The sequence below is a fragment of the Apium graveolens genome, chromosome 2 (genome assembly GCF_009905375.1).
Source record: "Apium graveolens cultivar Ventura chromosome 2, ASM990537v1, whole genome shotgun sequence".
Taxonomy (NCBI): Eukaryota; Viridiplantae; Streptophyta; class Magnoliopsida; order Apiales; family Apiaceae; genus Apium; species Apium graveolens.
Genome location: NC_133648.1, coordinates 269,527,664 through 269,539,059, shown reverse-complemented (window position 1 = coordinate 269,539,059; position 11,396 = coordinate 269,527,664). Strand labels below are relative to the sequence as shown.

General features: G+C 34.8%; 2 protein-coding genes and 1 non-coding gene across 3 annotated transcripts; 1 reads left to right on the top strand and 2 right to left on the bottom strand.

Annotated features, from left to right (window-relative positions):
• Positions 1 to 5,230: 5,230 nt before the first annotated feature.
• On the bottom strand, positions 5,231 to 5,955 carry LOC141700675 (uncharacterized). The gene is made up of 2 exons (XM_074504386.1): positions 5,337 to 5,955; positions 5,231 to 5,247 (listed from the first exon to the last, which is right to left on the bottom strand). The coding sequence occupies exons 1-2, from the start codon at positions 5,953 to 5,955 to the stop codon at positions 5,231 to 5,233; spliced, it is 636 nt and encodes a 211-aa protein (XP_074360487.1).
• Positions 5,956 to 8,325: 2,370 nt separating this feature from the next.
• Positions 8,326 to 8,432, bottom strand: LOC141709515 (small nucleolar RNA R71). Its single transcript, XR_012570087.1, has one exon. It is a non-coding gene; the product is annotated as a small nucleolar RNA R71 (small nucleolar RNA).
• Positions 8,433 to 9,421: 989 nt separating this feature from the next.
• LOC141700667 (uncharacterized) lies at positions 9,422 to 10,013 on the top strand. The gene is made up of 2 exons (XM_074504377.1): positions 9,422 to 9,707; positions 9,766 to 10,013. The coding sequence occupies exons 1-2, from the start codon at positions 9,422 to 9,424 to the stop codon at positions 10,011 to 10,013; spliced, it is 534 nt and encodes a 177-aa protein (XP_074360478.1).
• Positions 10,014 to 11,396: the final 1,383 nt, after the last annotated feature.

The window sequence follows — 11,396 nt, the reverse complement described above, 5'->3', positions numbered from 1 at the left end:
ATAAAATCTTTTTCCGGGTATTTAAAATCTATTTTATAAAAACGGGAACCAACCGACGTCATCTGTTGTTATGTTTTTGGAACCCGAAACTCTTCCGAGAACTCCTTCCTAACATAATTGCAATATTCCGAGCATATTCCATGTTTCGACTTTTTCGATCCGGTGTACGGTTTGTCCTGCGCGGGTCCCGGCGCAACATTGTCGATACAATATTCATTTCGGTAAATCAATAAAACTCATATTTTCGATAAACGGGAGCTTTTTATTAAACTATCCCAATTATCACCTCGTAGTACGTGTAACCAGGCGCTGACACCAAGACCGCAGTACAAATTGTATTGATCTGGATAACTGTCCCGAAAACCGATACCGTTTGGATCAGTTTTTATAAATAAACGTACTGTTTTATATCCGGAATGATCCAACGGGATACTAATTTTCCGTAATTATAAATAGCCTTTACCGTATTTTATTTCGTATCAAAAATCGTTTGCAGTCAGTAATTATATAAATTTCCAGAGAAAATTCATATATTCATAAACCTTTCTGACAATCAAATCAACAATCGGAGGTGTTACCGGAGTTCGTTTGAAAAGCTCGAGTACTCAATCCGAAGGTCTTGAGGTGTTCTATCAGATTCCGTGTTCCAAATCACTGCAGAAATCAAGGTTTATTTTCTGAAAAATTATTTATTTTCGAATTAATTTTATTAAAAATATGAATTTTTGTTCGGATGATTGTTTGTATGATTTGATGCTTGCATGTTGTAGAGCTTGTTTTCCTGATGATTTTCATATGTCATACGTCTGATTTGGAGTTCAATAACATGTTCAAAATTGAGTTTGATTTTTGAATTTTGAAATTAGGGTTTATAACCCGTATGAATGTTTTCAATTGAAATTTGGGGCTTTTTGATTTAGGGGTTATTAGCTGTTGATTTATAGTGGATTATGTTCCTTATGAAATTTGCAATCAATTGGTATATAGCTCGTTAACAGAGGATGTCTGAATCGAAGGGAGTTGTGTTTTGAAAATTTTCGAAGTTCGCCAGAAACCAGCGATGTTCTTGGCCAATTTCCGGCCAAGTCTGGGGTTATTTGAAGGATTTGATTGTATGAATAAGTTCCTGGTTGTCTGTAGATGTGATCTGGAGCTTGTGGTGAGGTGAGGGTGCCGGAATTGTGTTCTCCGGCCACCCCTGTATTTTCCGGCGACGGGGGTTGTAAAATTGCAGTTTGGTACCTTATCTTTTGGGGAAGAAACAGTTAGGTCCCTGAGATTTCCAGAACTTGCAAATTTTGGATTCCTGTGTTAAAAATATTTAAAAATCATATTTCCTATTTATTTTAATTATAAAAATTCGATTTTAATTTCTGAAAATTCCAAAAATTATTATTTTAATTCCAAAAATTATATTTAATTCAAAAATAAATCTGAATTAATTAGTTAGTTAATTTCACTTAATTTTTAATTGATTAATTAGTCAAGTAATTCAAAAATTAATTGATTAATTGATTTAATTAATTATTAATTGATTTTATTTAATTATTTAATTAGATTTAATTATTTAAAAATGATTTAAAAATTTCGAAAAATAGTTTCGAGCTTTAAAATATTATTTTAAATTGTTTTAAGGCTCGATAATTATTATGAAATTGTTTTAAAGCCAGAATTGGCAACCGAACCCTATTTACTACTTCGAAATGGATTCAACGATCTGTTTTAATTCTGAAAAAATATTTTAAAATCATTTTAAATATCTGAAAGCCTATTTATGACCCGAGACTTCTTTATAAATGATATACCATTGATTATGTGACGTGTTATGTGTTATATGTGACTTGTTGGTTAACTGGCGGTCTATATATTCAATGTTTAGTTGGTTATTGCATAACTTTCAATCCGTTAATCCGATTTGGGTGAAACGAAGGGTAGATAGAAGTATGTGTCGAATAGAATTGTATGAGTTAAATATTGATAGATGCTTATGATATGTGAGCAGAAGAGGCAAGGCGTAGGAAAGGGAAACAGATAGTCAAGGAGTAAGACAGTGGTGATTGAGAGCAAGTGCAGTGTAGTAAGCTAGCACCAGGCAAGTGTTCTGAACTTTCTCGAGATATTGTATTGATTGATATTGTTGTTTTACATTGCAAGTGCTTTGAAGCACTGAACCCTAAACCTTGATTCCAGTTATTGATCTTGAGCCGTAAACCTGATTCTTTCTAGACCATTGATTGTTGTATACCCAAATACGAACCTCAAATATACGATACTACTCCACAAATACATACAAACTAAATATTAAACACTGAACTAGATTGCTTACACATTCAAACCATTGTATCTTATGCTTTGAAAGACCAAATTCTTGGAACCCTGAAATGTTGATTCCTTTGTTATCCAATTCTTTTACTACCTAACAGCCAAGCTTTGGAAATGCCATATTGATCCTTATACAGATTGAAACCATTTTCATTATTGAACGTCCAATGTTGTTAATGATCCTGTTTATGGTTTATTACTTTTTATTATGTTATTATGGTAGAATTGGATTGTTTTTATAAAATTGTGGATCAGAATCGTGGTCAGACCATATAATGGTCAAGTTAGGCCAATGTGTGCCTTGGATCCATTTGTTAGAGCAGTGCTGTGTGCTTTGCTCGGGGTTAGTGCGTGACTGATCAGCAACCTAACCTTGGTTTTTAAAATTAAAATATAATATCCAATTCTAAATCATAATCCATTGTTCACTTGATATCATAACCATATTTACCTGATGATCATTATTCTCAGTTTTGTCATTGTGACTTGCTGAGCTAGTTAGCTCATTTGTGCGATGTTGTTTATGTTCTTTCCAGTTAAAAAGGAACCGGTTGGTACCGAGGATCCCCAGTCCAGCGCGAGAGCTAGGGGTTCAGGTTGATCGAGTTGAGCTAGTAGGCTTCTTTTGGAATAATTTTAAGTTTGTAAAAGTTTGTAATAATGTTTAATACTCAGTTCTGAGTTTGGATAGTTGGCATTTGAACGGTTTGTAATTTAAGTAGATGTGTTTGGCTTGTGTGCATACTTTAACCTGTTGTGATCTGTGGTAGTTGGTAAGTAGGGTCACTGCATATTATTATTATCTTTATTATTGTTATAAGCAGGTTATAAATAAGGTATGTGTGTGTGGACCCCAAACTTCTGACCCGGGTTTGGAGGGCGCCACAATATGTCATCTACATATAATAATAAGAATGCCACATGGCTCCCACTAACCTTCTTGTAAATACATGGTTCATATTCATTTTGAATAAAGCCAAACTCTTTGACTGTTTCATCAAAATAACGATAACATCTCCTTGAGGCTTGGTCTAATCTATAAATAGATTGAAGCAACTTACAGACCATCTTAACAAATTTTGGATCGACAAAACCCTCAGGTTGTATCATGTATACATCATCTTCAAGGCTCTCATTTGAGAAAGCAGTTTTGGCATCCATTTTCCAAATCTCATAGTCGTAGTAAGCAATTATTACTATCAAAAGCCTGATGGACTTGACCATAGAAACTGGGGAAAAAGTCTCATCATAGTCTATACCATGAATTTGTTTGAAACCTTTTGCCACTAGTAGCGTCTTATAGGTCTGTACTTTACCATCCATGTCAGTTTTCTTCTTGAAAACATACTTACACCCTATAGGTTTTACCGCTTCGGGTGGATCAACTAAAGTCCATACTTTATTTTGATACACGGATTCCATCTCGGATTTCATGGCCTTTAGACATCTCTCGGAGTATGGACTATGTATAGCTTCTTGGTAGGTAAGAGGCTCATCACTTCATATGAGCATCACATCATCATCTTGAGTCAAGAAAAATCCATAATATCTCTCTGACTCATGATGAGCCCTACTAGAACTGCGAATAACATGTGTTTCCGGAGCAGAAACATCTTGAATTATATCCTGCCCACTTTCCAACTCTGGTTCAATATTATTTTGTACATCTCGATATTCATCGAGATCTATAGTCCTCCCACTATTTTTCTTGGAAAGTAACTCTTTTTCAAGAAATATAGCGGTCCGAGCAACAAACGCTTTGTTCTCAATATGATTATAGAAGCTAGACCCTTTTTTTCTTCAGGATATCTCACAAAAAATATTTATCTAATTTTGGTCCTAGCTTATCAGAGACCAAGATTTTCAAAAACATTGCACATCCTCATACTTTCATAAATGACATGCTATGACGTTTCTCAGTAATATTTCATATGAAGTCTTCTGAACCGATTTAGTTGGAACTCGGTTTAGTGTATATGCAACCATTTCTTGAGCGTAACCCCAGAAACTTATGGTACAATCTGCTAGACTCATCATCAATCGCATAATATCCAACAAGGTATGAATTCTCCTCTCAGAAACTCCATTCCATTGAGGCGTTCCAGGAGGAGTAAGCTGTGATACGATACCACACTCCTTCAAGAAACATTTAAACTCGAGGCTTAAGTATTCTTCTCCACGATCTGATCATAGAACTTTTATATTTTCCCATATTTGCTTTTCCACTTCGTCCTTGTATTCTTTGAAGTTTTCAAAAGAATTGGATTTGTTCTTCAAAAGGTACACATATCCATATCTACTGAAATCATCAGTAAATGTAATGAAGTAATAAAAGCCATCCCTTGCCATCGTACGCATTGGACCATATACATTACTATCTATAAGTCCTAATCGTTTGGTGTTCCTTTCACCTTGTCCGATAAAAGGAGCTTTAGCCATTTTTCATCTGAGGCAAGATTTGCATTCTTCTTATGATTCAAAATCAAACTTATCCAAGTATCCATTTTGATGTAACTTGGAAATACATTTCTCTTTTATGTGGCCTAAACAATAATGTCAGAGGTATGTATGATTGGAGTCTATCGTCTTAATACGTTTGTTATCATTACTATTTACATTATAGACAGGAGTATCAAGATCAAGAACTTATAAACCATTAAACAAACGTGCAACCCTTAGGTAACATTATTCAATAAAAAGGAACAAATATTGTTCTGGATCAAAAATGAAAAATGTTTCATGTCCAAACAAGAAACCAAAATAATGTTTCTGCAAATCGCAAGTACGTTTGTTCTCTAGTACTAAAATAAACCCAATGGGAAATGATAAATGATAAGTCCCTACAGCTAAAGCAGCAACCTTTGCTCAATCGTTAACACGTTGGTCAACTTCTCCCTTTGCCAATGTCCTACTTCCCCACAGTTCCTGTATATTTATAAAAATGTGAGAACCACATCTAGTATATAATATCCATTAAGTAGAAGTAGATAAATTAACTTCTATAACATAAATACCTGAATCAGAAGTGCCAGTAGCCTTCTTATTCTTCTGATCCTCCAAAAAAGCATGACAGTTTCTCTTCCAATGATCCGGTTTCTTACAATAGTGACAAGTATCACCCTTTGCAATACCACTTCCAGACTTCAAAGCCTGTTTGGGAGTAGTTTTAGCAGCAACAACAGATTTAGATCCCATCCTCTTCTTGCCTTTCCATTTACCTTTCCCTTTGGCACTCCCTTTATTCACCATCATTATGGGAGCAAGGGACGCCTTCTGAATGTTGGTCTCAATAATTTTTAAAATAGCCAACAATTCGATAGGTGTCTTGTGTATCTCATTCATGTTGTAATTCATTACAAACTGAGCATAGTTATTGTTCAAAGATTGTAAGATCAGATCTATCTGGGCTTCCGGACCAATCGTGGAACCTATAGTAGCAAGGTACTCCATATATCCAATCATCTTCAGAACATACGGTCCAACCGGATTATGATCACCCTGTTTGTATACATACAAAGCTTTACTTGTATCAAACCTCCCTTGAAGAGCCTGTCCTTCAAACATATATTTAAGGTGCTTAATCATGACATAAGCATCCATATGCTCATGTTGTTTTTGAAGCTCAAGACTCATAGTCGCTAGCATCAAATATGTGACATCCGTGTCATCATCTATATGATTCTGATAAGCAGCCTGATGAACACGCGTTGCACGTTTGAGAAGAGGTTCGGGGCGAGGAACATCAATGACATGGAGCTTTCGCTCCTGTCTGAGGATTATCCTCAAGTTTCTTTTCCAATCAAGGAAGTGTGTTCCTGTCAGCTTCTCCTTCTCAAGGACGGATCGCACAGAGAAGTTGTTTGAGTTGTTTGCCATTTGATATCTACATTATTAAAATGCATAAAATGAATTAGACTACAAATGATCATTAAATTATGTTCAAATGATTATTCATATATATTCACAATATATATATATCACTATTTTTATCAAATCAATAGCCTAACTATTAATTTGGAAAGAATATCTTCAATATCCTTTCTAGTGAGCCAAATCCAAATTTCTCAACATTTTAGTTCAGCGTTGGATTTACTCCTAAAACATGATTCAATAAGGCATATGAGAAGATATATATTTATATAAATTTATATGATTTTATTCCTCATATTTATTATATTTTGCATTGATTTGGGTTTTTATTAATTATATTTTAATGTTTTATTGTAGGAAGCAAGGAAATCCTAAACTTGGATGGATCGGAGAATTAGAGTTTAATTTGGAGATTTATTAGAAAGAAATTCGGATTTGTTGGACTGCATGAGCGTAATTCACTGTTTGGGTCGTATCTTGAATTCTAGAAGTCAGAATAGGACGATTTAACAACACAAACGAATCTAAAGAAATTATATTTCATTCTACAGAGGTCCAAGTATCAAATTACAACCGGAGCAGCCCAGAATTATTGAAGAAAAATCAGCTGCGAATTTTTCTTTAGAAACCCAATCAAATTAGTGAACGTACTTGTATATTCCTAAAAGCATTAAAAGAATTTTATTATGTATACATAGAGACATATACATAGGAGGGAGACTACTACTTTTCTTTTTGTAAAAAGATTGAAGGTTTTCTTCTCTATTCTCATTAATATCAATTAGGTGTTCTTATTATATTATGTGTTTTGTTAATCTTGTTATGAGTGAGTAGATTTTTAATATAGGGTTAAGTTGAACCCTAGTTATGATTGATGCATGATTTTCCCAATTCCCCAATTTAGTTATATTACATGCTCTTGCTTATTGAGTTATGCTTAATTAACAATTACATGTCACACGTGATTATGTGTATTATTTGAACCAATATATATTTATCAACAAAAGTTGGACTTAGGTGGTTGTGATTTATCCAATTAGGACATAAACTTCTCCATAAAAATAGGTATAATGGATTGTTAGGAAGTTAGGATGCTGTTTTTAATGTCTCTAAATTGCATGATACCATGAAAATAGGCTTAATTGTATTTTAGAGAAGCCATTAATACTCAAGAGAGGTTATTGGTATTTTATAGGGCGCATCTTTCCTCTTGAGTAGTATATGATTGATTTTGGGTGGGAAATCATAATTGGATTGATTCATGCTAGTGGGGATACTTAACTCTGGATGTTTTTAGTTATTTAATTAATACAACATATTTGATTTAGTATAATTTTAGTTAATCAATATCTCAATTTTAATTATGTTACTTGCTTAGTTAAATTGAGTCAAGAATTACTAGTGATTGGTACCTTTGTCTCTGTGGGATCGACTCTGACTTACCCTATTACATAGTTAGAAGGATTTGTTAGGAATTATTATTTGATAGGCACGCGACAGCCTTGTCAAATTTTTGGCACCGCTACCGGGGACAAAGCGGTATTAGATTAGTAAATTTTTAAGTTATTTTATCTAAGTCTTTTAGTTGTGTGCTTCGGCTATTATTCTCTTGTTAGTTGATACTGGTTTCTAGTTTTCTTGTTGCATGCAAACCCGAAGTTCAGGTACAGGAAACTTGATTGCTTTTGTTTATGAAATTGAAGCTACAACAAGAAGACAAGCGGGTGCACGAAGAAAACAGAAAGACAAGGAAGTTATGGGCGAACCAGTTAAAGCTCTCAATGAGCAGGGTATGCCAGATACTAAGGACGTATTCTCCAGTATTCTCAAACCAATAGTCACTTCTACCCACTTTGAAATCAAGCCTCAATCCATCCAATTCATCTCCAATGATTCTTTCACAAGATTGTCCACTGAAAATCCTGTTGATCATCTTGAGAGTTTTCAGGAGAAGTGTGATACAATAAAGTTGACTAATGTTAGTGATGATGCGATAAAGCTGTGCTTATTTCCATTCTCTCTTGAGATGCAGCAAAAGATTGGTTGAAAGATAAAGTGCAAAACAAGTTCACTACTTGGGATGGTTTAGCAAAGGCCTTTCTACTCAAATTTTTCAGTCAGAAGAAGACTGCAAAGCTCAGGAATGACATATCTAACTTTCATCAGGATGATGAGGAGTCTCTTCATGATGCGTGGAAAAGATACAAAATGCTTCAGAGATAATGTCCTCACCATGGCATTCCTGACTGGTTGTTGATCCATACATTCTACAGTGGGTTAACACAAGAATTCTGAATTTTTGTTGATGTTGCTTCTGATGGATCTATTATGAAGAAGAACACTGAGGATGCGGTAGCTTTGTTAGACGATATGGCATCCAATGGTAACTATCCGTACAGTGACAGAAATCATCCTAAAAAAGGAGGTAAGTATGATGTTGATGCTCTAACCATGTTGAATACTACTATGTAGGCAATGGTTAAGAAGATTGAGCAATTGGATTCTATAACTTCATCAATAGTTACCTCATGCGAGATTTATGGTGTAGTTGGACACACTCAAAATATTTGTCAGTTAAATCCCTCTGGATTAGCAATGGAACAAGCAAATGTACTTTACAACCAAAATCAAAGACAACAGTATAATCCTTACTCTAACACATACAATCCAGGTTGGAGAGATCATCCTAATTTCTCCTACAGAAATACTCAGGCTCAAGCTCAACTTCCAACTTATCAGCCATAAAAATCTAACTTGGAAAATATTTTGGAAGGATTTATCTACACAGTTAAAAAAGAATGAAGAATTTGGTGCAAGTATCAATGAGATGAAGGCTCACAATAAGTTGATGGAGAATTCAATTACTCAAATTGCTCAGTAGTTGAGTCAACTTAATAAGTCTTCAGGGAAACTTCCTGACCAAACTGAGCAACCACTAATGGGCCAGATCAATGCTATAACTACTAGGAGTGGAAGAGAATTTCAAGAATCGGGTTTCACGTTGTTCACAAGTGTTGTGAATGTTTAAAGACAGGAAGATGAAATTATAACTGAAAAAGTGCTAGAGGAAAAGGCAGTAGAAAAAGAAAAGAAAGAACCTGTTGTTGTTCCTCTTAAACCATATGTGCCACCTGTTCCTTTTCCACAAAGGTTGGTGCAAGCTACGCTAGAGAAGAAGTATGGTAAATTTCTTGGAATTTTGTAAAAGATACAAATCTATATTCCATTCATGGATGCTTTATCGGAGATGCCTTCATACATAAAATTTCTCAAAGATATATTGCCAAGGAATAGAAAGATTGAAGAAAGTTGTACTATCTCATTAACGGCAGAGTGTAGTGCCATCTTGCAAAACCATCTTCCTAAAAAGTTAGCGAATCCAGGTAGCTACTCTATTCCTGTCAAATTAGGGGATGTTGAAATCAAAAGAGCTTTGTGTGATCTTGGAGCAAGTGTCAGTCTAATGTCATTATCAATCTATAAAAAGCTTCATATGGGTGAACTGAAACCCACACGTATCTCTCTACAACTGGTAGACAGAACCGTAAAAATATCCTATTGGTGTACTTGAAGATGTTCCCATTAAGGTAGAAAATTTTTATATTCCATGTGATTTTATTGTCATGGAGATGGAAGAAGATGCAAATATTTCTATCATTCTTGGGAGACCTTTCTTAGCTGTAGCTGGAGCTACCATTGACATGAAAAGTGGAAGAATTTGTTTTGAAGTGGGGGAAGAGAAGATTGAATTCAAGCTCCAAAATATATTATGGTACTCATTTATGGATGAGACAATCAACAGAGTGGATGCACTAGAATAAGTGATTGATATCAAGGCCAACAATTTATCATATGAAGATCCACTTCAAACCGTTCTTAAGGGTAACTTGGATGAAGAGAATAAGGACTATACGAGTAATAAGAAACTTCTGGATGTAATGCCTGTAGCTATACATGATCATTCCAATGTGCTACATCATAAGAAAGTTAAAGAGAAAGCTGAAATCTCTCTTGCGAAAGCTCTCGTAAATGTAAAACTCAAAAAAATTCCACCATATTTGAAGTATGTACTTTTGAATGATGAACTAGTTCTCTTTGAAGTTTGGCATGATAATATGTTGAGAAGATATATTACCAATAATGAGGTAGAAGGGTGTAAGTTTAAATCTACTGAGAGAGATAAACACCTTATAAGCGTTAAGAAGAAAAAGAAAAATACGGATACAAGAATTGATGGGAAAAATATTCAGGAAGCGAGCAAATTTATTCTCAAATATTGTTTGAATGGTTCTTTTGATAAGAACTATCCTAATTTTCTCTTGAAGTCGCCATGAATTTGATTCAGAAACATCTGGCTAAACGACGTTAACAACAGCGCTTTTTGGGAGGCAACCCATAATTTTGTAAGTCTAATATTATTATTATTATTATTATTATTATTACTATACTATTATTGTTATTAAATATTTTTGTATTTTTAAGAGATTAGTTTATTTTTGTATTTATTTTAACTCCCACAAGGTGCCTTGATAATTTTGTGTGAAGTGTTTCAGGAATAATTTACGTAAAAAGTGTATTTTTGAAAAAATGATGGATGAAAAAAAGAGAAACTGGGGTGCAATTTTATTTTGATGTGGTGCAGATAGTTTGGATACATATCTGCGGTGCGATTTTTCTTCTCATTGGTGCGAGAGGTTCTGTTTCTCTAGTTCTCTGATCAATTCCCGTGGTGCAAGAAATTACCCCCCGTGATGCACCAAGCCTCTGTTTGTTTCTTCAGTTTGGAGTGCATTACAAGTCAACAAATCTATTCAAAGCGCGCGGCTTTCTCCCACTTGAGTTTCACGCGTGAGAAGCCTACTTCTTTCCGTTTTTCTCACGCGCTAGTACATCCAATTTCAACAGCCCCATCATTCCACCTGCTATCAAAGTCAACAGTCCCAGCCCATTAACAGTAATTCAGCTCAAGGACCAAGTCTCATGATGCAGCAGACCATTAATAGTAATTCAGCTCAAGGACCAAGTCAATTAAGCCCAACTCCACATGCCTATATTTTCAGCACAGCCCATCTCAGACAGTCAGTCATACATGTGCTGTCATACTACCAAGTCAACATCTAGTCATCTGCCATGTCATCGCCTAGCCATCATCCAAGTTAGCGCTTAGTCAAGTCAGTGCCTATATCAGGTCCATTCAGCGCCTA

What these genes read in the sequence shown, in the direction of transcription:
- LOC141700675 (XM_074504386.1), bottom strand. Translation starts at nt 5,955, where the DNA reads ATGAGTCTTGAGCTTCAAAAACAACATGAGCATATGGATGCTTATGTC.
- LOC141700667 (XM_074504377.1), top strand. Translation starts at nt 9,422, where the DNA reads ATGGATGCTTTATCGGAGATGCCTTCATACATAAAATTTCTCAAAGAT. An exon ending in GGGTGAACTGAAACCCACAC is followed by an intron (nt 9,708 to 9,765) that starts GTATCTCTCTAC and finishes GTGTACTTGAAG; the next exon opens with ATGTTCCCATTAAGGTAGAA.